General features: G+C 42.4%; 1 protein-coding gene across 3 annotated transcripts in view; it reads left to right on the top strand.

The window, feature by feature from the left end:
* Positions 1–25,694, top strand: part of FAM241A (family with sequence similarity 241 member A) — a 140,122-nt gene extending 114,428 nt beyond the window's left edge. The window contains exons 1-2 of one of the 3 annotated variants that reach the window (XM_064417218.1): positions 9,228–9,440; positions 21,971–25,694. In XM_064417218.1, the coding sequence (XP_064273288.1) occupies positions 9,339–9,440; positions 21,971–22,216 (348 nt within the window). In that variant the 5' untranslated portion in view covers positions 9,228–9,338 and the 3' untranslated portion in view covers positions 22,217–25,694. Of the gene's footprint in view, positions 1–9,227; positions 9,441–16,887; positions 17,004–21,970 lie in introns of those variants that run through there. The other 2 variants (XM_064417219.1, XM_064417220.1) reach the window with 2 other exon arrangements.
* Positions 25,695–27,727: the final 2,033 nt, after the last annotated feature.

Consider the following 27,727-nt stretch of genomic DNA (forward strand, 5'->3'; position numbering starts at 1 on the left):
GTTGAGGTTCCAGGTGTGGCACTTCATGTAAAGTAGCACATTTCAAATGATCAGTGTCAAAGGCAACATCATGCCAGCCTTGTGTGACATATGTAGCTTTTAGTGCCAGCTCTCCTCTCTAAGAAACACACTCTAAACACCCTCCTCGAAGTGCTGTTTCCTGGCACCCCTGGCTGCTATTGCTGCAGCCCCGTGGAGCACCAGCAGCACATTTCATCCTGAAAGCTGCCTTTGGGTCCTGCTGGAACTGTGCTTAGGAGGAAAGGCTACGGGATGCTGAATTTGTCCAAAGAAGGTCATCATATACTTTAAAAAAACCTTTGAATTGAAAACAGGCATGAGTTCAACAGCTTGACTCTTTTTTTGACTAGATGTCTTAATTTAATTTAGAATCACTGCCCCAAGGCTGTTTTAGCATCTGTTAGATGAGCAGAGCTGGTCTGATGGGCTGATCTCCATGAGACTGGTCTGGATTAAGCTGTCCTACTATGCATGTTTCAGGATAACTGTCCAGAGTGAAAACCCCATTAAAAATAAATAAAATACCTTTACTCCAGTGCTATTATATTTTGATATTTTTGAAAGTTATACACTTGCAGTTATAGTAATTAAAAAAGGAGAAATGAGGATGCAAACAAGAACAAACAAGAACATGAAACAGCTTTTAGAAAAGCTTTTAGTAACTTTCCTTTTCCATTGTTTTTCCCTTTGGAATTAGCCAGTTTCTTTTCTTTTTCTAACAGTCATGCAGTACCAGAACAGATTTGCACTTCTTTGGGAACAATAAATTTGCTCTGTTCTGTTTGGATGTCTCCCTGAACATGAAGTACAAAAATAATCTGATAAGGGGGAAAAATCCTAGGGTATTTTAAAAGCTAAATACTTCAGTTAGATTTTTTTATTAAGTACACCAGCTCTCCATAATTAGGCAATAAGTCAACTAGGCATTCACTGAAGCCGAATCACAATCCCTGAGCACTTTTAATGGCTTAACAGCTGCTGTTTTAATGTAGGTCCATAATAATATTTTACACTCACTTTCCAACACTGATGTGAAAGGAAAAACAAAGTTTTTAAAAAATAGCAATTTTCAAGCAATTTCAGTATTCTCAGTATCTTAGTATATAATATCTAAGCCAATTTGCTCAGGAGATAAGGAACAGAAGGCTTAACAGCCATGAAAAACTCAGTTATTCAGTATTTGTTTGGGGAGGGTTCCTTAATATTTCAGAGTTTCTCCTTTCCTATTTAATACATTTGTCTTTTCTTGCCCCAAGGAGAAATTATAATAGCAATAGTAGCTTCTTTGCATTTCTTTAATTACGTTCTGAGAGGTGCCAGATGCTTCTATTTTGCAATCTCCCTTTCTCTTACTGAAGCACAGAGGAGTTAATCATATAGTAGTCTTCAGTTTACTCTGAACCCAGGCTGGGGCAGTGTAATTAAGTCTTGCCTCTTAGTTGAAGTTCAGCCTGTCATCACAGCAGGTCTCTGCTGCATTGCTTTGTGTTGTTTTGTAATCCGATAGAGAAATATCAGTTTTTATTACTCTCTGTAGTTTAAATTATTAAAGACTTGATCTGTAATAATTTCTTCTTGTCCAAGAACTAAGTGTTATAATCTGGCCCTTAGGAAGGGTCTGGTTTAGTCATAGTGAAATGTAGCTAGGGCTTGAAAAAAAAGCAGAAAAATTCCAAAGTATGATGGTTCATATTAATTTTAATCATATTCAGAGGTTATTTAGGTGCCCAAAGGTACCAGTAGGTGTTCCCTGTCACTTTCACAAACATCTCAGGACACTTTTGAAAAGCCTGATGTTGCATTATCTGCAACCTTAGCTGTCTAAACATTCTGTGACTAAGTTCATGACTCTGGCATCCTCTCTTCAGGGATACAGCAATGGTAAGCAAGGCAAGTATTTTGGTGAACAGCCCAGAAACAGCCAAGGGGTTCAGTCTTTACCTTTCCTGACAGACATTTTATCCAGTCAGTGGTGCAACTGGGATGCAGTTCACTTCCCAGCTACATCTTCAGGTTGACCAGATGTGGTATTTATCACTTTAGCTTTCTCCTCACCTCACACAAGTCAGAAGAGACCTCCAAAGTACTTTGAGAGGGTCCTCAGTTGAGGGACTGGATACTCAGTAAACAAGGGACCTTAGCCAGGAAAATGTGTCCAGCTCTACCTTCCTGTCTCACAGGAGGACCGACAGGCATTCACAGACATCATGAATTAACTGCAGATCCAAAACTTTGTTTAAAGGAAAGACTTCGCAAATAAATTTTAATAACAAACACTTTTGAGAAAAACTTGCTCTGCCTGGGGACAATTAGCAAAGAAGTGAAGTAAAATTAATCAAATAAATTATCCATTGTGAATTATTCACAGGGTTTTATGGAAAACCTTAAATTAGTCCAAGATAAAAATCCGAATTTATTACTCCCTTCCCTGAAGCACAAGAATACGTGACAGCTTCAAATAATCAGGCTTTGTTAAAAACAAATCAAGTTTAAACCAAATAACTTAGGCCTTTCTGAATCTTTAATAACTCTCTTGAATTAACTTTGTCAGATTTGTAGTCACATTAAATCAATTACAGCAAATGAAACTGGAGCCACATAAACTCAAGTCACCACCAAGCATAGCCCTGATCTCTCAGACCCAGCTTGAGTCTTGCACACATGCACACACACATGGAGCTTTCTCACAGGCTGCTATTGTCACAAAATAAAACGCAGTCTCTATTGCCAGGCTAAAAACAAAACATGAATTGTCTGGAGATTCTGCCAGTCTTTCTCCCTGTGTCTGTTCGTCTGCCCACTCTGGGGAGCCAGAAAGCTTTCTCAGTGAAGTCCTTTGAGCAAGGCCATCCCTCTTCCTCATCATGCACATATATATTCATTGATATTTCTTTGAGAAAATCATGCTACCACAATCACTTGTGGTTGCCTGGGTGCTTAGGATTTTAATCAGGAATTAATGTGATCTTTTCCAGTTTTAACCAAAGGGCCTCTTCTGCTGGCACATATCCCCTTGGTTCTTTCTCTAGTTTAGTTTTCTATGCTCAGAATTGCTCAAAACCCTAACTCATCTGACATGAGACTTAACACATGCACACACAAACCCTGCAAGCAGCAGCCTACTATTCTAGCCTGTCCTTACTTGCACTTGGACAAATGACAGCACATTAAGGAAAGCTAAGGGTTTATTTTAGCCTAACAAATTTTGCATTATGAGTCCAAACTTATTAAAGTACCCCACTGGCTGAATATCCTTGTCCTTAAAACAAAAACAAAACCAAAAAAGGGTTGTTTTTTTTTTCATATAAACACAAAGAGATTCTCAGTGGAGGAGAGCAAGCATCATTAAATATTGAGGATGAGGTCATAGATTCAGAGTGTGGAGTGTTCAGCACCAGTGCCTTATTAAGAGTTTTCCTCTCCCTTCTCTTTCTCATGCCTCGAGCCATTTGTTTCTGTTCCTCTGACTCAAAGCTCCATCCTGGCTTAGTGGCAACAAAACTGTTTGTGGGACTGGGCTAGGAATGATCACAAGCTCTTTGTCATACTTGGGCAGTATGTTCCTCTCCAGGCCCACAGCAGCGTCCTCCATGCACCTGCAGCTGTGGCAGGGCAATGGGCCACAGGGATGGATGAGGAAGGGAGAGGCAGGGAGAGGGACCTGTGACACTGGTGTGGTGGCACTGTAAAGATAAAGCATCATATTAGCACCATGTCAGATTTATTTCAGCTTCCAGATGAACTGAGAGAAAAGTCTTATTGCTATGGAACACAGCAAAAAAAGGACTGCAAAAAGAAAAGGGTTCTATTCCTGTGGAAAACTGCTGGAAGCACAAGAGATTTATGAGTAGCAGCAAGCAGCAAACTGGACCCATACTTCCCACGTCCTGAAGTAATAAATAAATAAATACCCTGTTGTGAATTTGGACTGTCCATTTTCAAAATATTTTTTGCCTGCTTTGAGCTTACACTGCAGTGGAGTAAATGCTTATAAAAGGCTCATGGCAAGATCAGAAAATCAAAACTCACTTCTGAGGTGGTAGCCAAGACGAAAGGTAATAAATTACAAAAGATCAGAGCAACTGAAGTAAGCAAATTTAAGTTTTAAAATTTTGTTTTGAAAGCCTACTAATTCCAATAGGGTGGAGGTAAATATTGATCATTCAAGCAGGCTATGCACAAAATCAGCCTCTCATCAAGGATGAGAAATTAACCTCACCTAAAAATAGAATGAAATAAAAATGAAATTTTTATACTTGATAGCCAGGAAAGAGCCTTTTGTCAGATGTTTTTCATACTGTGAAATAATATCCAAGGGAAATGGCAGAATTTACTTGAAACATTTAAAAAATATATACTGGCAAAAACATTAGAAAAGGTACTATAGAAAACCACCCTGCAATGCCTAGGAGTGCTCCAGGTGACCTTTCTGTAATAGAACTTCTCTGTTACTGTTTTGTTTCTGCCTTTCTGAGCCCATGTATATGAGCCTATGTATATTTTGCTTTGACCCTTAAATGAGATTTCATGATACTTATCAACTACTGGAGAAAGATATTGCTAATGTGAAGTGATCTTCAATGTCCTTTTGTCATTATACATGGAAGAAAAAGGAACCAAATTAATTGTTTCATTTCATTTTTATTCAGTATCCTTTAATATATTTTCATGTTTTGAATTCCAATTTCTTCCAGTCCACTTTGTATCTGGTGCTGGAAAAGCCCTTTCTTGTATTTCTTAATATGCTTGAAGGATCTAAGGAAATTACAAAATTTAACAGCTTTACTTCAAAAATCCATGTAAGAGCTGCAATGACCATCATAAGCTGCATGGTCATACTGGACAAATTGTCTGAGAGTTTAGAGAATTTACTTATATTAACATCTGGAATATAAAGTAGATAAAACCTATCAGAGAGTTTGAAATGTTCCATTCATCAGTAAATCCATTATACTGTATAAAACCACATTGACCTTTTACCAGTTATGACAAAAGTTTCCATTAACCGAGCTTTAAAGAATCTCTGTTTTTTCCAAGCCTTTTAATATTTAGATGAACTCTGGAGATTGAAAAGATTTGGATTAAACTGTGCAGTCAGCAATCTGAGTGAATCTCATACTGAAGTCAGTTACATCTGTTGGATGCATATAAAGAAGGGAAAAAGTTTTGGTTGGGTTTTTTCGTTTGGGGTTTTTTTTTTTTTTTCTCTGAAGTTCTTAACCACATACTTATTAAAGGAAGTTAGCTGAGTTGCCACTGATAGGAAGTGGCAGGTAGCAAGGAGGTGAGAACTCTGGACATCCACTATATCTAATTCCTGTTCCTTCTGAGTCTCCACAAGGATGAGTTTTGTGTTGGGAATAGCTCCAAAGGCTTGGTCTGGAGCAGATGCAGGCACAGAGCCATGTGTCTGTTGAATTGTCTGGTTTATGGTGCCTGATTTTAGGCTGATGGTGGCTGTTCATGCCAGCTTTCTACCAGGTGGGAGAGAGAACACACAGTGCCTGCTCTGGTATAAAACCTTTATACACAGTGCTAATCCATCAAAAATGTTTGACCCGTTTGAACCAGGAAGGAGTCTGTGTGCAACATGGCAATGTCCTTTTTGATCTGGAATTAAATGGCCAAAACCTGGTTTTCTTGTATTATCAAACCACAGCCTTCACTCTGGCAGGCTTCAGCTTTGCCTCCATGCCCTTAGGCAGGTAGCTGGGATGGGCAAGTCCTGAGGCAGGAGCAGCTGATGTCCCTAGAGAGGGGCTCACTGCCCTGCCCTAGAGGGGGACACTGCCCATGACAGCAGCCCGAGAAGACACGACTGAATGCCATGGGCATGAAAATAAAAGTGCAGGGTGAATGGGATACATTTCCCTGGGCAACAAGACCGATAGAAGCACTCTGTGTGACTCAGCTGCATGTGATCCCTGTGGTAGCATGCCTTCCTCTGCTGCCTTTAAAATACTGCTCTCATTACCCAACTGCACCCGGGATCAGGAAGTCTCTGAACCTCAGACTCCTGGAAGCCAAAGAATACTCTCAAGAAGTATCACTGCTGCATCTGTTACCCTCTCCCCACCACCTACTATTGGCTTTGGTCGGAGCCAGATAGAGGGAGTTTGGTCCCACTCATTCCAGCTGTGTCTGTGTTTTGCAGCCTAGAGCTGTATTTCAGCAAGGCCAGAGGGCTCAGCCTGTCCTGCCTCTCAGCAAAGCTGCAGCAATCAGTCTTCCTCCAGCTACAAGCACCTGCTTTTCACAAAACCCCTTTAATTACAGATTTTTAGCATGAGGTTCTGACTCTTTGTAGTGACCCTCAAATAACAGAGTTGTGCAAGGTGAGCTCTATTTATTCCTTGGGAGATATTTTGTCTGTACACACATTTATAAATCAATTAGAAGTTGCCCCATACGAAACAATTATTTCACAGTATCTTCCCTTTAGCTTCCATCTCTGCTTCTTTTTTTTTTCTTTTTTGTCTTTTTTTTTTTTTTTGGCATGTTGCTTTTTTGCCTGTCACTTAAATTACACTGAGATTTACCCTTGCATTTTCTGAAAACATTGCTATTGGGAGAAGACACCATCAGAAAGTCAGCCATGTCCAGAGGATTTTGGGGGTGGGGAACTTCCTTCAGACAGTGATCTTGAAAGGAAAGTTGCTAAGTTGTGGGGGTCTCTTTTGGTGAGAGATCCTTCAGCTTGTGATTAGATCCTTATGAAGCTACCAGACAATTCCAAATGTCAGGAAAAAAATCCAAATTTCAGTAAGACAAAGGAAAAACAGAGCAGTTTGCAGTAGCTCAGCTACATTCACAGACCCAGGCACCGGTGCACAGAGCACACGAAGCCTCAGAAAGCTCACCTTGAGAAGAGCTAAAGGTTGCCATGAGAACATTTGCTATGAAGAGGAACAGGTTTCTTTAAGGTTAGTGAAGTTGCACAGGTTGCAATGGTGAATGCATCCTGAGAGTAAGAAGAAGCTCAGTAAGAGCTTCTGAGTCCCTGTTCTTTCCCTGAGCACTGGATCTGTTATCCCAGAGGTGCCTTCACACGTGGAGAGTGCCAGGGAGCCCGAGGCAGTTCCACTGCCTGAGTTGCTCAATGTGAAGAAGCAGTCAAAGGCTGCCAGCTGCAGTAGGAAGGAGTGTGGCTTTTTAAGAAATATGACAAACTTTCCTTCACTGCAAAATTAATGGAAGAATCTTTGTCTACAGGGAGATAACATCAAGCCAGTGGGACTGCATATGTGAGGAAGAAAGAGCAGCACCAAGCGAGCCAACACATTTTACTACTCCTGGCAGGATGATCACTGGTCCCCAGGAGGCAGTGGGGTCAGAGGCTGGGCTGTGAAGAGCCGTGGTGGCCTCAGCATAAACATTTTCTAAAAAATTTCTAATGCTTGTTTTTGTGATCCACAACCCAGCACAGGTTTATGGATGTAAGTGTATTGAAAAGTTCACTGAAATAGGCACCTAATCTATGCTTAAATTAAGACTTTTTTCCCAGAGGGCTTTTACAGAATGTCGGTACTATGTGTGACACTCCATTTCTTCACAAATCGCCCACAGAGCAGAGAACCTCGGGGATGTTTTACTACACTGCTGCTGAGCAGTCATATTGTGCACAGAGATGTATCACCACAGTGCCTGGTGGTGAAGCCCATAGGATTTTTTCTTGTGTCCAGTAATTTTGCATGCCAGCAGGACTGCAACAGTTTATGGTCTCTGTCTAAACAGTGTGATAGTTCTTCAAGCCTCTCCCTGTTCCTAAGAAAAACTACTGACAAACAAATGGATTATGGAATGAGAACTCTGGTCAAGCAGTTAGTCAGGCCTTCAGGGCAAACTGCTTTTGGCCACCCTGCACCTTGGGGAGCAGATTGGGCCAGTTGTTCCATCGGGATGAGAAGCCACAGCCGAGCAGGGCGGGCAGAGCAGTGGCCTCTTCCCCCAGTGCTCAGTCCCAGCTGTCCTGTGCTGGCCTCAGCCCCTGCAGCCAAACTGAGGGGCCTGGCAAGTGCAGCGGCTTACGTGTTGCCCCCCACTTATGAAGAACATTTGCTTGTAGCCTGAAGGTGTGACTGCCACAGCACACTGAGTGGCTTTTGTGGTGGTTTTAGGCGTGCTACAAACAGCTACTGCTGTTTATTGCCCTAGAGTAATGACAGGAAAAGCAAACAGGTAGAATTTGCTCCAAATTATAGTGGGACCCACACCCAGCCACCAGAAAGCCATATAATATTAATCCAGATGTCTGATTGCCGCTGAATCCTGCTGTTACACAACCTGTTAGCACCTCCACTGATTGCTTATGGAACGAAAACTGAGCCAAGCAGACCTGCCACCAACAGTGCATGAACTGCATGAGGAGAAAAGATGCATAAGGATGACAACAGTGGTCCCACCAAGCTTGGGAATGCCACACAGAAATCCAGCATCACTTTCAGACTCTGTTCTTCCTGTGCTGGGGTGGACAGCATGGATAAGGTATGCAGGGCTGGCAGGAGTGAGGGCTCTCTACAGAGGGAGGGTGTGCTCAAAGCGGGAGCCAGAGGCACTTCACGAACACAGAATCAGAGAATCTCTTGGAAAAGAGCTTTAAGACCACTGACTCTGTTAACCCAGCACTGCCAAGTTCACCACCGAACTGTGTTCCCAAGTGCCACATCTACACATCTTTTAATACTTCCAGGGATGGTGATTTCACCCGGCAGCCTGTTCCAATGCTTGACCACCCTTTCAATGAAGATTTTTTTCCTAAAATCCAATCTAAACCTTCCCTGGCATTCATACACTAAGTCTTATCTTTGGGGTCCGCTGTTGCGTTTCCTTCTTCCTGGTGTGCATTAGTTCCTTTTAGAAAACAGAAGACACGATGCAAGCAGCTTCGGAAGAGTGTTTCCCCTTTCCCGAGGGGGGAACAGCGAATGCCACATCTCACACTGCCAAGAGGCAGCCGTTCCTCCCCAGGGACACACCAACGAGGAGTGGCGCTAACATTAACGCTTTATTAACACCTGGCACTTCCTGCTTTTAACAAAAGCCTTAGAAATCGGGCGCTTGGGCCGGTTTATTTTTCGCCCCAACGAGCAGCAAGCGCCCGCCCCGCCCGAGGCGGCAGCTGGAGGCTCCCCGCCCCGGGCCCCCCATCCCCGCCGCGGGGCCGCTGCCAGGGGCCGCCCCCCGCTCCCGCGGCGCCGCCCTCCCTCCCTCCGTTCCTCCCTCCGTGCCGCCGCTCCCCCGGACCCCGTGACGGCCCCGTCCCGCCCCGGCAGGCGGGAGCGCGGGCAGCGCTCGGTCCCGCTCGGCGCGGAGCAGCCATGGGCTCGGCGGCGCAGCTCCCGCCGCCAGCGCCGCTCGGGGAATGCGAGCGGGAAGCGGGGGCGGCGGCCGCCCGGCACCGGCGGCGCCCGGAGGAGCAGGTGGGTGCCCGCCCGTGAGGGGTCTGGGAGGGCGGGCCGCGGCTCCGGGCTGCCCCCGCCGCCCGGCGACAGCAGGAAAGCGGCGACGCTTCTGATGGCTGTGCCGTGGCGTTGCCGGTGCAGCCCACCCGTGCGAGCCGCTCCCGGGTAACGCTCCGCTGCGGCGGGGCTTATGCAACCTGCGTGGGGCTGCCCACGCGAGCTGCTGGGGTGTCCCGCCAGTGGGCCCGCCTGACCCCCGAGCTTCCCTCCGGGACGCTTAGTCCGCCTGGAGGAAAATAGGAGCAGATGTACAAGGGTAGTCCCGGCACGGCATCCACATGCATCTCGCTGGAAATAACCAGGGTGCTCTTGCCATCCCCGGAATCCCCCCCAGTAGTTCTGCTCTTCTGTTCGTTCACTTGAGTATTTTAAGCTTTTAGTCTCTCTATTACTTAGGAGACATAATATACTGTAATTGGAGGAGAACACCAACTCTTTTTTATTTTTTCTGTCTGCTTCAGGATTTATATTTTTATGGCATGGAAGTGGGCTTTTTGCTTAGGAGCTGTTTCCCTATTGTTAGCTGTAAACTGCCTTTCCAGGCACTCTTTTGTTTTGCAGACGGCATCGTCCCGGTGTTTAGACAAAGGCAGTGCTCTTAATGCACCTTTATTGATGTTTCATTTAAAGGAAAAAAGAACACAAGCTTTTTCATGCACAATAGTAGAATGCAATGATCAGGTCTGAAATATACTAGCACTCATGATTGCACAGGGGCAAACAGAGCTGCGGGAGCGCATCCATAAGTAATTTCCGGATGGTTTTGATTGCGTTCATCATTTTTGTTGAAAATTCTTATAAGATGCTCTGCACATAAATGAGCCATGTCACGGTTGAGATCGTTTAATATTGGAAAGTGTCTGGTAGTACTTGTCTGACATGACATCTAGAAGCGGGCCACTCTGAAAGATTCTGGTACTTGGGAATTCACTTAGCCACGTTTACGTCAGTCAGCGCATCTTCTTAGCCCTTTCTCTAGAAAAATGGGGCAGAGCAGAGCACATGCCCGAATGTAGGATAAGGACAGATGCACCAAGGGAGGCTCAGAGTTCTCTCTGTGTCCATAAGCCCTCCTGCAGGGTGTCACAGGAGGCAAGTAAGGAATACTTGCTGGTTCTCGTTACTCTCCTTCCTGGAAAGAGAGGTTAAAAAGTTGCATCAGATCATATCATGCCTTACTGTGCTCAAACTCGTTGTAATTCCTCGCCAAAGAGCTTTTCCCTGCAGTTTACAGCTGCTTCTTAGCGACGGGTGTGTTGTGGTTTCAGGGGATGGTGCAGGCTGAAGAGCTGCCTTCAGTGGTGCCTAAACACATTTTCAAATGAAACTGGTAAATGTACTGCTTGGGTGGCCACAGCCACACTTGGCTGAGAAATTCTCTTTCCACTTTTCTCAAGTACAGGTAGTGATCCTGGCCCTTTCTGACAAGTTGGGGTGTAACTGTAAGATAGCAGAGATTTTAAATATGCCAAAAGGAAGAAGGAGAACATCCTTCCTGTTTATTGTATATGTTTCACTGTCATAGCACAGAGTAGTTTTTCTGCATGCTGAGGTGCAGTCAGCTGGGAAAATAATAAAGTAGATCTGGAAATAAGAATTATAACTTGGCTATATTTATTATACAGAGAGAATTTAAATATTGGATAAAGTAACAGTAAAAATATTAATAATTGGATAAATAAGCAGTATTATTTTCTTTTTATGTGTAGGGAAGACATAAGGACACAAGGATTTGATGATACCTACGCTTGCTGCAAACTTTAACAGAAAGTCCCAGATTCTCTTGTTCAAGAGAAGAACAAACTTGTAGCTTGATTTGGAGGGGCTGCTGTGTCACACTCCGTACCTTTTTTGCACTCATGGAGGAATTGTTGCTGACCTCTGCCGTTCCTGCAGAAAACCAGGGATCCTCTTTCCTGGCTGGGTCCTTGTTGGAGTCTCTGGTGGAGGCCCAGCGCTGTGGCTGTGTTTGCTGAGGGTGTTTGCACTGCCAGCACAGCCTCTGGTCCTCAGCCTGTGCTTTCCTGTTCCGTGTTCTCCCCTGAACTATGAACGCGTGCGCCGCTTTAGTCGTATGTGGCGTGCAAAAGAAAGGAGTCAAAATCTGCTTTTCTTTTGGTATAAATTCTTATTTCTCTCATCTGGTGTGAAGTAAAGCCTGCATGAGAGAAAATCCTTTGGCCTTTTTTGAGGGGGACTTTTAGGTGAGGATCTGAGGCTTCAAACCTGACTGTGATTTGGTTTTTCTCATTTACTGCAAAATAAACACAGTTTGTGTAAGATCATACCTTGCAACAGAAAACTAAAAGAATACCTTCCTGACAAGCAGGACCTAAGTAATAATGAATACACCCTTTAATTTTTTTTTAAGAAAGGGCACCCTGTAGGAAATAAATATATTTAATGCCAAACCTTCCGGCTTTAATTTTTTATTGAAGCTTGTTATTGTGTCAGCACAGGCATGCTTAATGAAATTACTGACAGGTCCATTTTTGTATGGACGGTTGCATATCCGTACATTCCGAATGGATGGATGTGTAACTAAATGTTATACATAGCTTTTGAAATTCATTATTGCAACAGACTGTAGAATTACCTACTTCTGTGATTAGATTTGAAAGCTGAACTGGATGATAATTTGATTTGTATCCTTTGTAGGTTTGCATGCAAAGGTAATTACACCTATTTTAGTCTTCAAAGCACTGCAGGACCTTGGTAGTTTCTTCCACCTCTCCTGTATTGCAGTGCTGGGATTCAGAAGTAGTAAGTGAAAGCATCCAACAATTCAGCTGCTCCTGAAGCCATGGGAGTAGGTTTTTGCTTTGCCCCTCAAGATCACATTTTTTTCCTAACTGTTGATAGTTATTACTCAGACACAGAAATTGTCCTGTGTTTTCAACATCACTGGAGATAAGGACCTCAAACCTCCTCCTCTAACCCACTTCCTAAAATAGGTTAGCCACTGTCACATTACTGCATTCTAATCTCGTTAACACCTATGAATTAAACTATTAAATAAGAATAGAAAAGCGTGAGCGTGTATTAATAAAAGTTGATGCAGGAGTCCTGCGTTTGCATCACCTGCATCCTGCACATGCCCTACAGCAGGGCATGAGGTGGCATTAGCAGGATGCACAGCCCCCTGTCTGTCTAGAGGGACTCTGAAGCCACTCTGTGTGTCACAGTGGAGCTCCTGACAGCTGTGGCACTGTGGTTGCCCTCTGTACTGGGAGCAGTGGGCAGTTCCATGTCTGGGCAAGAATGGGGTTTAGTTCCTTGTAATCAAAGTTGAAGGCAATAAAAAAATTTCCAGTTGCTTCAGTGAGGCCAGGATCTCCACGCTGGTTTAAGATACACAGAATCCAGAGTGCTGTTCAAGTGTAAAACCAAGGCTTCTAGAAAATGTTTAAGTGCAGAGTTAATGCATGATATGTGTATTTGCAAGTAGATCTCTTAGCATAGACTATCACATTTTCATTAACCTGAGTTTGTAAGCCTTTGGGATGTTTTGTTATTATTTTGAACAGTGTTTTATGGCTGTAAGTGGAGTATTTTATCTTCTAATAGATGGCTTCAGATTTAGAGGTGCTTTGAGAATTGAGAACTTCGTTGAGAAAGTATGGGTGTCTCAACTAAGTTCAAGCCCTGAACTTTTTGCATATCTTTACAGTATCACTAGTATTTCTCCAGAATGGGGAGGGTGAGCAGAAACACAACTAGAGAATAATATCAACAGGTCCGTGGTATGCCTTGTGTAAAATCTTCATCTTCCACTGGGTGGTTGTGTGCTGTGTTACTCAGAACAGCATAATTTCAGTCATAAGTTAGTAATGATCAAAAATTATTTAGAGTACACTTGTATATGTGGAAATTGCATTGCCTAAGGCTGGAAACCTATTTCTAATTTATTCCAAACTGAGATAATCTGAAAATTGTAGGTTTCTCCTGCTCACAGTTGTTGGAATTTGTTTCCAAAAGTAGTCATACTTGACAAGGAGGACGTAATCCCAAATTTGTTCTGGCTCTACAGATAAATTAATTCTGTTGGAGAGGTTTGTAACTATAAAATAATAGATGATAATAACTTTCTTCAAAGCATTATTAAGTTTTCTGGGGCTTAACAGCATTTGAAGAAAAAAATCCAACCCTTCAAACATCCCTACAATATGTAGCACCTACAATAGATAGGATAATATGCTCTGTTTGAATGATGGGAAGATCCCATTTTCTTAAAGAAAAAAGTATTCTGGAGATAGAAGTGAATAGAAATAGCCTCTCTTTAAAAGGCAAAATTAACAGCTGTTGCTTTTCAGCAAGCCAGTGCATTTGATAACCATGCTGTATGTATGGAGATTGCAAACCTTTTTGCTGAGTCAAGCTGACCAGTTTTAGTAGGGGACCCTGATAAATGAAATCCAATGGAAATTAAATGTTGAGGGTGTAATGAAAAAATTGATTAGATATTGCATTTGATCTAGTCTCTATGTAAAAGTGCAGTACAGATGGGATCAAGTTACAGGGACAGTAGCAGGAGCAGGGAGTGTAAACAGCATCCTGAAGTCAGGGAGAGAGGCAGTAGATCTTGACATGGGGGCAGGCAAGTTTCCCTTCCCATGGGCCCTCCTGTGCCAGGTTCCTGTCTTTCACACTTTCTCATCTGGTGCTGTATTAGTGGGGAATTTACTTGTGAAATTATGGGACATTTTTTGTGTTTATCAAGGGAAGCCTCTGTTCTTTTTGAAGCTATCTCTGTTCCACCCATACACAAGTTAAAGTATCTGGAAAAGCCTTGTCATCTCTTTAACACAAAACTTCTCCTGGTATTTCGGAGTTTGTTCCAGCAACTGTTGATTCTAAACTTGAGTTGCTGTAAAAGCTGACTGAAGGGAATCCGGCGCTGTTGCTTTTCTTATGTTGTTGTCTGTTTCTATAGAAACATCTTGCCTCAATTTTATAAATGATTTCTAGATTCTTGCTGTAAAATGAATGTTAGCCCAAGCTTTAGTTTGCAATCTTCTGTTTAAACTTCCTCTAAGTATGTCACTTTTATTGGTAGCTGCTATAAAGTACTTTTGGTATTAAGAATTTTTCTAGTTTTCTTGCATTTGCTTCTTTTTCCCAGAGGAAGAAGTTAAACTTAGTTTTTTCTGTCTTATTTTTCATCTGGAATTGAGGGGGTGTTTTTCCTCATTTCCAAATCGATTGCTCTTTTCATAGTTAAATATCAGATTAAAATTAGCCTAGAGAAATGAAACTGGTTGGTTGTTTGGGTTGTTTTTTTTTCTCCAGCAGTTGAAATTAATTTTGTTGTCTTTATAGTCTGTTGGCTCAATATCAAGATCTTTTTACTGCTTACATTTACAAGGTTAAATAGTGATTGTTAATTTTATTCTAGGAAAGGATGAAAGGGAGACCGGTCTCTTGCAGTAGTAAAGAGGAAGAAAATCAGAAACATTGCCCAAAAACCATTTGCCTTTCCTGGGCAAATTTCACTTTCTTTTAATTAAGTGTGAGATATGTTTTAAGTGCAAGAAAGCAGGGTGAGATCCTGGTCAGGTGCCAGGTGTTACTAGTAAGGAAACTGTTTTGCATGTGTGGAGGAGCAGGAGGCACAAAGGCGGCGCCCACCCGGCCAGTGCATCAGCAGGGCTTGTGCTGGTGCCCTGCCCTGGGGCGAGGCTGTGCTTTGCACACAGGGGAGGCACCAGCTGGGAACCTGCAGATCTCCAGAGCCTGTCTGTGGCAGTGCACTGGGTGGTCATGGCTGAATACCAGTGAATTGGATCAGTCCTTCCCTCAGGACGTCCATGGCTGGCGACCCAACTATTGAATATTTGTAGCTGCGTGTTGGCTGGTGTGTCCCTATCTGCACCCAGCAGAAGTTGGTCTCTTATTCTGGAGGGGAGAGAACTTGTGGTTTCTTCCATCCTGGTCTCTGTCATATGCTCACTTTCTTCTCTTTTTTTTTTTCCCCTTATGAGTGGTCCTGAAGTATTTTCAATTTCAATTTTCATCTTATGTAAAAGATAACTCTGAGGCACTCTCTTCTGAACATTAACATCCCAACTTAGTGAAAAATACTCCTATGTTTTTGAAAGTAAGCTTGTTCTTAAAGTCATATCTCACTGTCTTTTTTGACATTTAGGTGTCTGTGGGCTTCAGATAGCAGACACACCACCTGTTCTCTGGAGTAAAAATAACCATGACTGGAGTAAAATAGTGAGCAGTTAAATACTGCAGGGAAAACTTCTTACTTGGAAAAAAAATGTTCAGATGGGTGTGTAAATGTATCCCTACATTTCTTTATTAGAGGGTTGGGGTTTTTTTAGTATCTCATTCAGAAGTCATCCCTGCATTCTTTATTACAGGGTTTTTTGATGTCTCATTTAGATGCCATGAAACATGTGCTTGCTATGGAACCCAAAAGTGATTTATTTTCTATATGATGTGGAAATAATTCTCTTAAAGATGCCATTATTTTTCTGTCTTTTCTAACTGTACATATGATGAATTGTGATCTGAGGCATGTCAAACTCCATTGTTGGAGTTCAGTGTTTGTCTAATGCCCTTTCAGGCAGCAGATGCAAGAAAAGAGGCAATTACAGACTTGTACTCAGTCTGGTGCTGTTAAGTCTGTGATGGGAATTTTTCAAATTATTTGAGCAAGAGAAGACTGATGAGGTTTCTTCTATTCATTAGTCATGACTAAATAGAAGAAAGCTACTTGGTTTGCTTTAATGGATCTTGTGCCTTCAGAGTGGTTGAATGTTTTTTTTTGTTAATATCCTGAATCTTCATGTGGAGAAGGTTCCTTGTGTTCATCTATTCACTCCTCCCACAAAACAAAGGCTCTCAAACTTTATCCAATTGTTTCACTCAGCTCAGTTACTTGGCGGGTTTTTTCCACACACACAAACAAAAATCCCAAACTGAACACGCCATCTCAAGATTCTTAGGCTAAGTGTGGAAAACTCTGGGTCAAGCTGCTGCTTCAGCAGATGAAATGCCTGGAAAACCATAACTATACCTCATCTCCACACGGCCACATCAGGGTGAGGTTACACAACTGAAACTTGTGGTTACTGTAGAGCTGTTCAGTCCTCCCAGCAGAAAAAATAAATGTTAAATAAATCTATTCTCCCATGCTATTTTTGATTAGCCACATGAAAATAACTTCCCAAGTATGTAGGGTGGTTTTGTGTCCCTCTTGGATCCATTTGTGTTCTGCATCCTCCAAGGGCTTGGCAGTCTCTCTTGGTGTGATCTGCTAATGGTCAGGTGCAGGAACTGTGTGCTCTCAGCAGTTTGAGGGGAAAAGACCATAAACTGGCTACATGACACATAGGACATGCAGACAGGGATCAGTGGTAGGCCATTGAGAAAAGTTCAATGCTAACTTTATCCTTTTCTCCCAGGGAATAGCATATGACTCACTGGAAGATGGCTTCTTTGTGGGGCAGGATGTTCTGATGGGATCTCATGTTTCACTGCCTGGTCAAAGCAGCCTTTGATAGGAACGGGGTAAGCAAGGAAGAGATTGTCCTGTCAGGCTGGTGTGGAGCAGCCTCTGCTCGTGACATACCATGTGTTTTCCTGAGTTTAGGAAGCAGTGAGTTTCAGTGAATGTGTGGAAGATTGCCATAAGCAGGGGTAGTTAGTGGTCAGAACACAGGGAATTTTGTGTTGTGCTGGTGACAAACAGAACTGGAAAAGCCACAACCGGATGTTAGTTGGGTTCAGTAGGATGAGCAGGACTTTACCTTCTTTGTTGTTTTAAATCTAGTCAAGGAAAAGATTCAATTACTTGGGGGATTTTCTTCCAGAAACACTTCAGGGATGTAGGAGCATCAGCTGTTCTGGAAGCAGACAGAACTTGGCACTTAGTAGCTCCTCAGTGACCTCCTCATAGGGTTTCATTCTGAAAAAAGGTGATTTTATGGCATCCTGCTTCACATCTGTGAGGGCCTATCATGGTTCTCCTTGAAGCATCAAAGCCCGTAAGCTATTTGACCTCAACAGAGGGGAAGATTTAGTTCCAGGTTTCAGTATAAAAGCTTTTCAGAGTTTGGATCTTCAAGTTCTGACTTCCTGCCAGTAAACAGTGGGAGACAGCAGACCATGGCTTTGCTGGTGAAAATCTGCCATTTTGAATAGGGAGGGAAACTTTAAAATACCAAACATCCAGAGGAAATTGAGTGGTTGATGGGAACCTGCAGGTACCAGTGGGTTTGTGAAGGACATTGTTTGCATGCTGAGCAGTAGAGCAGATCAGATGCTTCCCTTTCTGTTCTGTATGATAACTCTGGTTTTAACTTTAAATAATTTAAAATAAAAAATAAGAAACCAAATGCAAAATTGAGTATGGAGTGCTGCAAGTGCTGGAGCCCCCAGGACAGGAAAGACATGGACCTGCTGGAATGAGTCCAGAAGAGGGCCATGAAGATGCTCAGAGATGCATAAAGGCGCACCTCTCCTGTCAAGCCACACTGAGAGAGTTGGGGTTGTTCAGCCTGGAGAAGGCTCCAGGGAGCCATTATAGCACCTTGCAGTGCCTAAAAGGAGAGAATTGGAGAGGGGCTTTTTACAGGGGCATGTAGAGATAGGACAAGGGGGAATGGTTTCAGACTGACAGAGGATAGATTCAGAATTCAGACTAAGTCATCCCAGCAAGTCTAAAATAAAATTATATTGAAGTAAAATTAATTTAAATTACAGTAAAAAGTAATTCATTACAGTAATTTGATAAGAAACATTATGTTAGGAAACAAATGCAATCAGCATTTCTAATACATTCTGGTTTAGACTTATTCACTCATTCTTCTTTCTCCTTCAGGAATAATACCATATGTATATTTGTGTATATGGTGAGTGTCTTTCAGCCAGTTGGAGGAAAGGGGGAAGAGAATTCTTGTCTGAGAGACAGTGCTGCTGTTCCCTCTTTTCAGGAGATATTTTGGGTATATATTAATCTATACACATCTAGATCTCTGGCTGCACTGCTGTTCCCCAGTTCCTCTGAATTTCTTCATCACTCCTGTGTTTCAAAGAGTGAGGAAAGGCAAACAAATGAGTGAAGATGAAGTGGCCCTCTCTTACATTCCGTCCTGAGCTGTAGCAGATGAAGTCTGGGAGTGCCTCCTGCATGGCACCTAATTATTCATGGCACTACATTGTGAGGACAAGAGCAGCTGGGAAAAGCATGGAAAGCATGTTTTCTCTGGGGCTAGTGCAGATCAAGAAATTCCCTCTGCTCCCTCCTGATACACAATCGATTCTTAAAAGTTAGGAAGCCTAGGCTGGGTTGTTGAATTTTAAAATAGCAACTGTGAAACAGAAACTTCTGCTTTTACATGAGGAAGCTCTGATTTTGCAGAAGCAAAGGGGTGCAGCTGCTCAGAATGGTTACATTTCTCTCTCCACATTTTTTCTGTTATGGTAGTGTCTGTCTAGCTTCAGGCTGATTCAGCAAGATTAGTATGAAAATAGCCCTATGAAAATAGTTCAGTAAAAATTAAAGAGTCAGCTGGGAACTGTGTGTTCGCTGAAGACGGCCAATTTCTAAAATTGTTTAGAAAAGTATTTTTTGACGGGGAAAAAAAAAAGAAAAAAAAAAGAATTTGGTTCTGAGGTTATGATTTGAGAGCTATGGCACCTATATGGGGTTGCATGCCATGTTACTGTTGCCCTGAAAGTTGGTGAGAGGAATTCTAGCTGCAGTGTTAAAACTTATTTGTTATTCCTTAGCAATTTGGAGTATTGTAACATTACTGGCATTTGCCCTAATCCTCTTTTAGCTACCCCTCGGAAGAAATGTATTTGTCCAGCATGTGAAATATTATGCAGTAGTAAAGAAAAATATGCCATCAGTGTTTCATGACTGATCATCTGTTCTCAGCTTCACTTGCTTATTGCTGAGTTGCCTGAAGCAAGATACACTTAGCCTGAATTAACTGAAGCAGACTTTGACGTCTTGAGAATTTCCTTGATCATTTTGAAAGGTTTTGTAAGCTATTGAAAAATATTTGGAAAAATAACTTGACGCTTGTTCTGTAGTTAAACATACGCTTGTCAGTCTCTGCTGTGCCTGGCAGCTCCCTGTGTGTAATCGTTTTAGAATCCATGAACCTACCCTTGTCTGAGAAGGTGAGGAGGGGTAATGAAACAATAAAAAATACCTGGAGAGCCTAAGTGAGGTGGAATTTACAGTTTACTTTGTTTAAGAGACGGTGTGCAGCTTCTTGCTGTTAGCTTATCAAAGCAAGCGGGGCTGTAAGTGCAGTCGTGTCCTACAGCTGCCTCACACCAGGAAAGGCACGGCTGGCATGGACACGTGTGGTGAATCCTGCTGAGCCCAGTGGGAGCTGCAGAGCACCTGCAGGGCTGTGCCTGCTGGCAGCCTCCTGCCTGTGCAGGCTTCCAGGACCTTGCTGAGTACCACTGACAAGCCAGGGGTAAGGAAGTGATGTGCGTGTTTCCCCCTCCTGCTTGCCCTGGCCCACGGCTAGGAAATATAGTGATTTCTCAGCTGTTCTCTCTGAAATGATCTCTGCACTGCTTGAGCTGTGCTCTGATCCTCTCTACCATCATCTGTCCCATGCTCCCTCTGGTCTCTACATGCAGGAATCAAACAAATTTATTTTCCCTTCCCAGCACATGTCTTCTCTTTTCCCCTAGTTGTTGTGACCAGTATACATGTAAGCTAAGAGTGTGTTTGTCTCCCTGTGCTTTTTGGGAATGGAAGGATAAGAGTTCCATTGTGTTCCCAGCCCTGCCAAGTTTACAGGGGCTCACAAGAGGCTCTGCTTTTCTGGAAGATGAGTCAATGTTTCTTTTAATTAAATTGAATTAAATAAAGCACAGTTAAAGCCAATATGCTGAAGGAAATCCAGTAAGGAGGAGAAAACAACCTGGGCCTGTGAAGCGGGCTGAAAAGAGGCAAGCATCTGTCTGTACATAACCTCCAGTACTGCAGTTCTTCCCTCTCAGGATGTTCTGTAGAACCACAGAAAGAGTTATTAGTTATGAATTAGTTATGAACACATTACTATTTCAGCTTCCTGCACCTGTCCCTTTATGGGATTCAGTGCTGAAGCTTAAACCAGACTCTTTATGAGTAAGTAAATTTTTAAAAAAGAAAAAAAAAATCCTGGTACTTTCAGCTGAGGGACTGTTGGGTTTTTTTTCTTCCAGCAGCAGCTGTAGGGCTTTGCCCAGAGCATTCAGCCAGCAGGTTCAGCTTGGTGGCCTAAAGTCTGACCTAGAGAAACAATGTTGGCTTCCACTGGTCTTTGCTGTATGTTTTTCTGTAAGAATGTTAATTCACTTTCTTATTTATTCTCTAATGGAGAGCCTGGCACTGGTGTGAAAGGGAATTTCTCTACCAAGACCATGCCATGGAACAAGGGATGCAGAATAGCATTCATCCTTGAAGGTGGAACATGTTTGCTTTGAATCTGGGAGTAGACTAATTGCACATAGAGCTTGTGGGCAATTTGTAGGACCTATTGATCAGTTGACTGAATTATTTATGAGTCACATAAATACCTGCTGTATGTGTTTTCACTGCTGCCTAATGGAAGCATTAGAAGACTCATGTTCATCATCTTGAAAACATCTTTTCCCTGTCATACCCAAACACAAGGCAATAAGGTTTTGTGCAAAGAATCTCTGGACACTGGGGAAGAGAGATGGGATCTCAAGCTCTAATCTAGTTACAATTTACATGGTGAAACATTCCTGTTTTCTGCAGTGATATTTATCTGTGGCATCTTCATTTAAAGATGGATCTCTGGTTTCCTGTGCATTTGCTCTGCCATTTTTTATTTCACAAAAAGTCCAGAACGTTTCTCCTTCCCTTTGCTTTTTTATACCACCACTTTGTGTCTGTGCAGTCCTTGGGCCTGTTTTCCTTTGCCAGACTTGTATGGCTTCTTACACCAACCTTGGGACACATATTTGTCACTTTCTTGGTCAGATCCAGTGACCTTCTTTCAGCAGTGATTAGCAGCCCTTCAGTTCCCTGGCTTTCAGTGCAAAATACTTCATAGTTCATGTTTAATAGTTTGGTATCATTCTCGTAGTTCTGGAGATGTTCTGGAAGTAGTTCAGCCAAATCCCCTCCCTGAAATTAGAGACATCTCACTCCATTGTGGTTGCCCTGACAACCACAGGCAGGTTGCACAGACAGGTAAGATGTATGACCTGCAGGAGAGCTTTACACCTCCTCTAGAGTGGCATCTGGAGGGGAAGGAGGCTGTCATGTATTTGTAGCACCACTTCAGATGTCCCAGGTTTGGACAAATTACGTCCTTAACGTTGTACCAAGGTCACAAGTTACGTAGCATTTTCAATTTCTTGATTGAAGGAGTAGATTTATTGCATGTGTATCTTAGTATTATGCATTCAGATAGAAACAGATGAGAGACTTGTTCAGAATCACAGTAATAAAACTGTACAACATATCTCCTCTTTTTGTCTTCCATCTGCAGGTCCACCAAGAGCAAAGGAACCACACCACGGAACCTGTGATAGATGACTACAAAAAGATGGGGACTCTCTTTGGAGAGCTAAACAAAAGCCTTATCAGAATAGGCTTCACAAGGATGTACTTTGGAGAACGGATAGTGGAACCTGTGATAATTATATTCTTCTGGGTTATGCTCTGGTTTCTTGGCCTACAAGCTCTTGGACTGGTGGCTGTTCTGTGCCTTGTCATTATTTATGTACAACAGTAAAATTTTAGATACTATTTGGATGATGTGTTTCAACACTGTCATGATGTCAGTGGGTTTATGTGTTCAAGTAAATGGGTGATATATCAAAAGCTGCAGTGCTTAAAATTGCTGAACTTCTGAGGAGGGGGACTAAAATTACATTGTAAACCAAATCAGCACTGCCGTACTACATCTTTTAGGGGGAAGAAAGGAGATGTTTGTAATATAACGGTGTGAAATGTACCGTTTTCTGTGCTCTTGGGGCCTTAGCCAAAGGACTGGCTTTTCATTTTCCCTTCCACTCTCCCCATGATCTTGCTTTGTATAGTGAAAATTTCATGTTTGATTTTAAGAGGACACTTGGTGTGAGTGCTCTGTGTCACTGCTGGGAGGGCTCATGTGCTGTTTGTTCCCTGAATCTGCATAATTTGTTCTGCTGAAAAGCTAAATCTGCACAAGGGAAATTTGGTAACAAACCTGCATTCGTAAGATAAATACAATTTCCAGATACAAAAGCAACTTTGGGTAGTGTAGTTCATAGTAAGCTCTCCCCCAGGAAACAAGCTGTACCAGCAAAATGCTCTTACACAAATGTTAGTGACACCAAACAAGACTTCAGCTGTTGTTCAGGAGAAATTGCAGATCTACATTGGCCAAACAGTCTAGTGTAGCACTGCCTTGTTTTTTGGAAATGTGCTCAGCTCCTGCTGCTATTTTTCTTTCTTTATGTTTTGTACTTGCTCTTTCCCCCAGCCCTCCTTCTTTAGATAAATATTTGGATAATTCATGGAGTTTGTAGGTAGTTCCAGCTGCAGTGTTGGACACTTGCCATTCCAGACAGCGTGAATGTTGTCTGCTTCCTCTGGGTGGTGTAACAAGTGGCTGAGCAACCAGATACCAGACCAGATCTCTCAGTGCTTCCCACGTTTGCTGCAGTGTGGGCCCACACAAGCTAAAGCTTTGTGCACCTAAGCCAGCTGGACCTGTTTCCTCATGCAAGGCAAGAATGGAGTTGAAACCAAGTAGTCATTTTATTTGGTAGTCTTGGCTGGTTCCTTTCCATACTAGGCAGCAAAAATGCCTACCTACAGGTACATGTCATGAGCCACACAGCCTAGAGAGTAGCTTATATAGATTCAGGAGTGGGTGCAAAGTTCACTCAACTCTCAGTAGCCACCCCAGGGGTGTGCTGGGTATTTCCAAGTTCTCTTCTAATCCTGAAGAGAAACAGAAAAATGGGACAGAATCTTTACTACTTATACTTTACTACTACTACTAAATAGGCTACCAGTTTAATATTTGTTGTACATTACTCTTAGCAAGAAACTTAATTGCAAAACTGATTTCATCTATGGTAGAGTGAAATTACATATTTGCTTAAAGAGATGTAATAGGAGGAGATGTGAAATTTACAGAAAATTAACCTTTTGCCATGACTTTTTTCCTAAATGTTTTTACAACAATAAAGTAGTTGAAGATGCTGTCTTACTCAAAGACTTTTAAAGTTAAGGGAGGGTTCTCTATAGTCCCATTCCTGCAGCTGGATTCTCAAGTCCAGCTTTATGCATGGATCATTTTGTCTGTTAGGCTGTTTCCAGGACTCCTGGCCCCAGTTTTTATAGACTTTCCTTTTAGGGAAATAATTGTTATTTAGGGCAGTGATCATGAAAGCCCAGCTCCTCTAGAGTCTTTTGTACTGAAATGCCATCTCTAGATGTGTCTCTGTGCTTTTCTGATGAGCAAGTAGTGTCCTTCCGAGGAGGCAGGTCACCTCTCTGGATCTTCAGATGTCCCTGCATGTGGATTCAGGAGGCTCTGCTGAACCAGCAGGACTGCAGGGCACTGGGACTGAGACCCAGCTCTGTAGTTAGGTGGCAACCTGTGTTGATTGGCACCTGGTTAAATAGTTCTGCTGGTGGCAGGGAAACCTTGGAGTGCAAGTACAGGCTGAACTCAGAGCCAGGAGCTCTGTACTCAAAAGTGCCTAGGGGTAAGCTTTGGGTTTGTTTCAAGTCCCCTATAAGGACAGCATCTGTTTACATCTTTGCAGATTTGTATAGATAGAATGGTGGGGTTTTGTGTATTCTCCTCCTGTATAAGGGCTGTATTACAAAAGCATCCTGTTGTTTGTTAAAAGTAAAACAACAAAAAAAAAATCCTTTCTTTCTTCCACAATCCAGTTACTGTGCAGAGGATCTCATCTAATTCCCTTCATCCCATAGGGAAAAGTGTATCTGTGATACCCTTGTTGCAGTAGTTCTGTTGTGTAGAGGTGCTGTGCTGTGAGATGGCATGTGGTATTTCCTTGAAGTGGTGATTGTGCTCTGTGCATAAGGAATGGGGAACAGTGAACCATGGGTGTGACCAACAGCTTCAGTGAGGGCATTGTTTGAATGCATGTGACCTTTCAGTCTGAGCAGAGCTGGGACTGTTGCACTCACTAGTTCAGTTGAGTTGTTTGTTCGATGTTCATGTTTGTGTACATGTACTCTGGGGAAAGGTAGGGTAGCTTTGGGGCTGATACTGTGTTTCGTGGATCTCTTAGGTGGTTTCTCTTAACGGTAACTATGTCTTGTTCTTTATAGAAGTTTTGCATTTTTTGCAACCTGAAAAAACAGTGCTATTGGTGTAAGGTTGGCTGAAAACGGAAAAAGAAGAATGCATTGCATGGATAATCCCCCTCTCCTGTTTGGTGTCATACATTCCCTTGTATATAACAATTTGTACTGAAATGTCTGTCCTAATTTTGTGCTATTAGTGTACTGTCTCCCTCTCATTTGCAGGGAAGGCAGGAGGAGCTAAGGAAAAAGGGGAACTGGGATAGAATCAGACATAAAGGGTGGAGAGTGGAATGTGGTGAAATGGTGCATGTATGTGTCCAGAGAAATCTGATCATACATGTGTGCCAAAAGTGAGGGGGAAATGGGTGAACAGTCCTTGCTTGTGTTCTTTATTCCATCCAGATATAGTAGGAAGGCAAAGGAAGCACCAAAATTTCAAAAGATGTCCCTAGCTAAAAAAGCAGGAGGTTAATCTTTAAAAACAAAAAAAAGGCAATTTCACAGTTGTCTATATAGTAAAAATTTATAATGTTATTTATGCTGTTATATATTATTATTATTATTGATAGAACTGAAAGCACCTTTATGCATCTGTGTATGAAAGAATTATGTCCCTTAAATCTTGTGTTTGACAACAACAAACAATATCATTCCTGTTGGTCAGTGTGACATTGCAAGCATTTTACAGAACCTCCATTTTTTAAGGGATGGACTCTTCAGTGCTGCTTCACGCCTGCCAAATGCATAAATGGTTGAGATAGTGTGTACAGAGAAGTTCTGCAGAGAATCTTGGAGAACCCTGTTTGTGCTGAAACATCATCGCATCAAAACTGTCCGTATAAAAAGGAAAAATCTTATTTCTTAAAAACTCTGTATTGAATGAATCCAATGGGAAGCACTTTGTTACTCTTTCTAATAAAAAGTATTTCCATCAATGAGATCTATGAATTCTTTGTGGTGCTTCGTTCAGAGTTACTTGGATCCTTTCAAAATGTCATGGTAGGCCCAGATAAAATAGGGCAGTGTTCAGACATCCACTGAAATCAGTGAACTTGCTGCTGGTGGAGAAAACCTGCAGTGCTAGAGCTGAATAAACTGTCTCTGTGGTTGTATGCAGCAAGTTATGTTAAACTAAAAGAAAGTAAATGTTAGCTCTAGATGTTAATAATGGCAACCTTATGGTGTGAAGTAGCTTTTTTTTTCACAGCATATCTATTTTGCATCCAGAGCAGCTTCTGAAGGAAACCAGATGTAGTCAGGGGTGTGAAAAATCCTTTGAAGTGACAATTGCTGTGCCACAGAAAGGTTTGGGTGTTTCCAGTTGGTTGTTTTTTTTTTTTTTTAGGTACACATAGAACATTATGTGGTTCAAAACAAATCTTCTTCAAACTGTTTTGGTTTGCTTTTGCAGGTCAGAAAGGTGTTCATTCTGCCACATCTGGCAGACACTTCAGTGCATCTGTGTTGGTCAGGATCCCCCATGAGTTAAGGAGTTTGTGTCTTTAAAGCAGCAAAGTTGAATTTTGTTCCTTTGAACTCTTACTGAATGTGCACAAAAGAAACAGGGTTCATTCCTGAATAAATTCAAGCCTTCAGGTTTTATTTCAGTTAAAGTATCTTTGTCAGGCCTTTTATAGGGTGCATGCATATTCAGAACAACCTGGCTTTGACTCTGATTCTTTCCATCCTGGGCTTTACTCTAGGGTTTAGGAACTTGTTAGCCTCTCCCTTCTGCCAGAACTGACAGCTTTGTCCATTCCTCCTTTAACTCTGCCATTTCCTTTTCTAGGGGTGTTCACTTTGAACAGTCTTTCTCTGTGCCAGGGGTTCAGGCTTTTTCATCATTCAGTCTTATTTAAAGCCACCTAGACAGAAAATCTATTTTCAGATTGGTGTTTTGTTTGTTTTACTGTGCGCCTGCTTAGCACCAGAGGGGAAAAAATAGAGGATTTTTAAAAAAGATGTCTGGTCAGTCACTTCTTTTTTACAGGGCTTACCTGATGGCTTAGATAATGGTTACCAAACTGTGGTTTGCAATCACCAAAGAGAGCACTGCAAGTGTGGAAGGTAAGGAGCTGTTAGGAGGCTGGCACCAGGATTTTGAGAATAGACAGGTCAAGCAGCACATGGCTTAGGGTTGTTTCAAGCTTAGGCAGGTGGACTTGTAGCTTCCCTTAACTCCTGCCAATGCTTTGGTTGCTTCCAGGAATATCTCCGAATGCATATAAAATCATCAGTGTTCCTTCTCCTGAAGGAATCTGAGTCTGAAGAAAACTGAGCTTTCACCAGCTCTGTTTTTCACAGAGGAACCAAAGGGAATGGGAAAGGGAAATTGGACTGATAATAGTGAGTTTTAACTTGTATGCAAGCTTCTGGTGGTTTCAAATTCTGGTCTTGTCCTATCCAGATAATATTTGTGTCTTGTGTGCAGTTGTCACAAGTCTTTATCTCCCCCCAGCCTATATATGTATTTTCTAAGTAGTACAAAAGTGAAGCTGCTGTGATAATACGTTTTCCCCAATTTATTGAGAACTACACGCCCTCTTTTTCCCCTCAAGTGGCAGGAGGAGTGTGACTGGATTAAAACCCTTCTGGTGACAGGAGCTGCTCTTGCTGCAGCCTCAGGGTCACTGTCTCCTTCCCAGGGCCGCCAGTGCTGTTGAAATATCTGGAGTCCAAGTGGTATGGAAGGGGAAGGACTGTTATACCACAGTCCAAGGGATTTGATGAGGCAGTGTTTGAGACAGACCTTTTACAGAGTGCTGTGTCAAGATTTTATGTTCTTTTAATGAAATTTAATGAAGTCCCATTCTTTCTTGGCTTGTCCTGGTGCCATCACCTTGTGTTTGGAATTAATGTTGCTTGTGGCAAATTGCTCTGCTTCTGAAACCCATCTGTGTGTGTCTAGGCTGCTTTCAGTTGTACCATTTACTCTTAATTGCATTTTAAAGCATTACAAGGGAAAAGGGCT

The sequence above is a fragment of the Passer domesticus genome, chromosome 4, assembly GCF_036417665.1.
Source record: "Passer domesticus isolate bPasDom1 chromosome 4, bPasDom1.hap1, whole genome shotgun sequence".
NCBI classification, from domain to species: Eukaryota; Metazoa; Chordata; class Aves; order Passeriformes; family Passeridae; genus Passer; species Passer domesticus.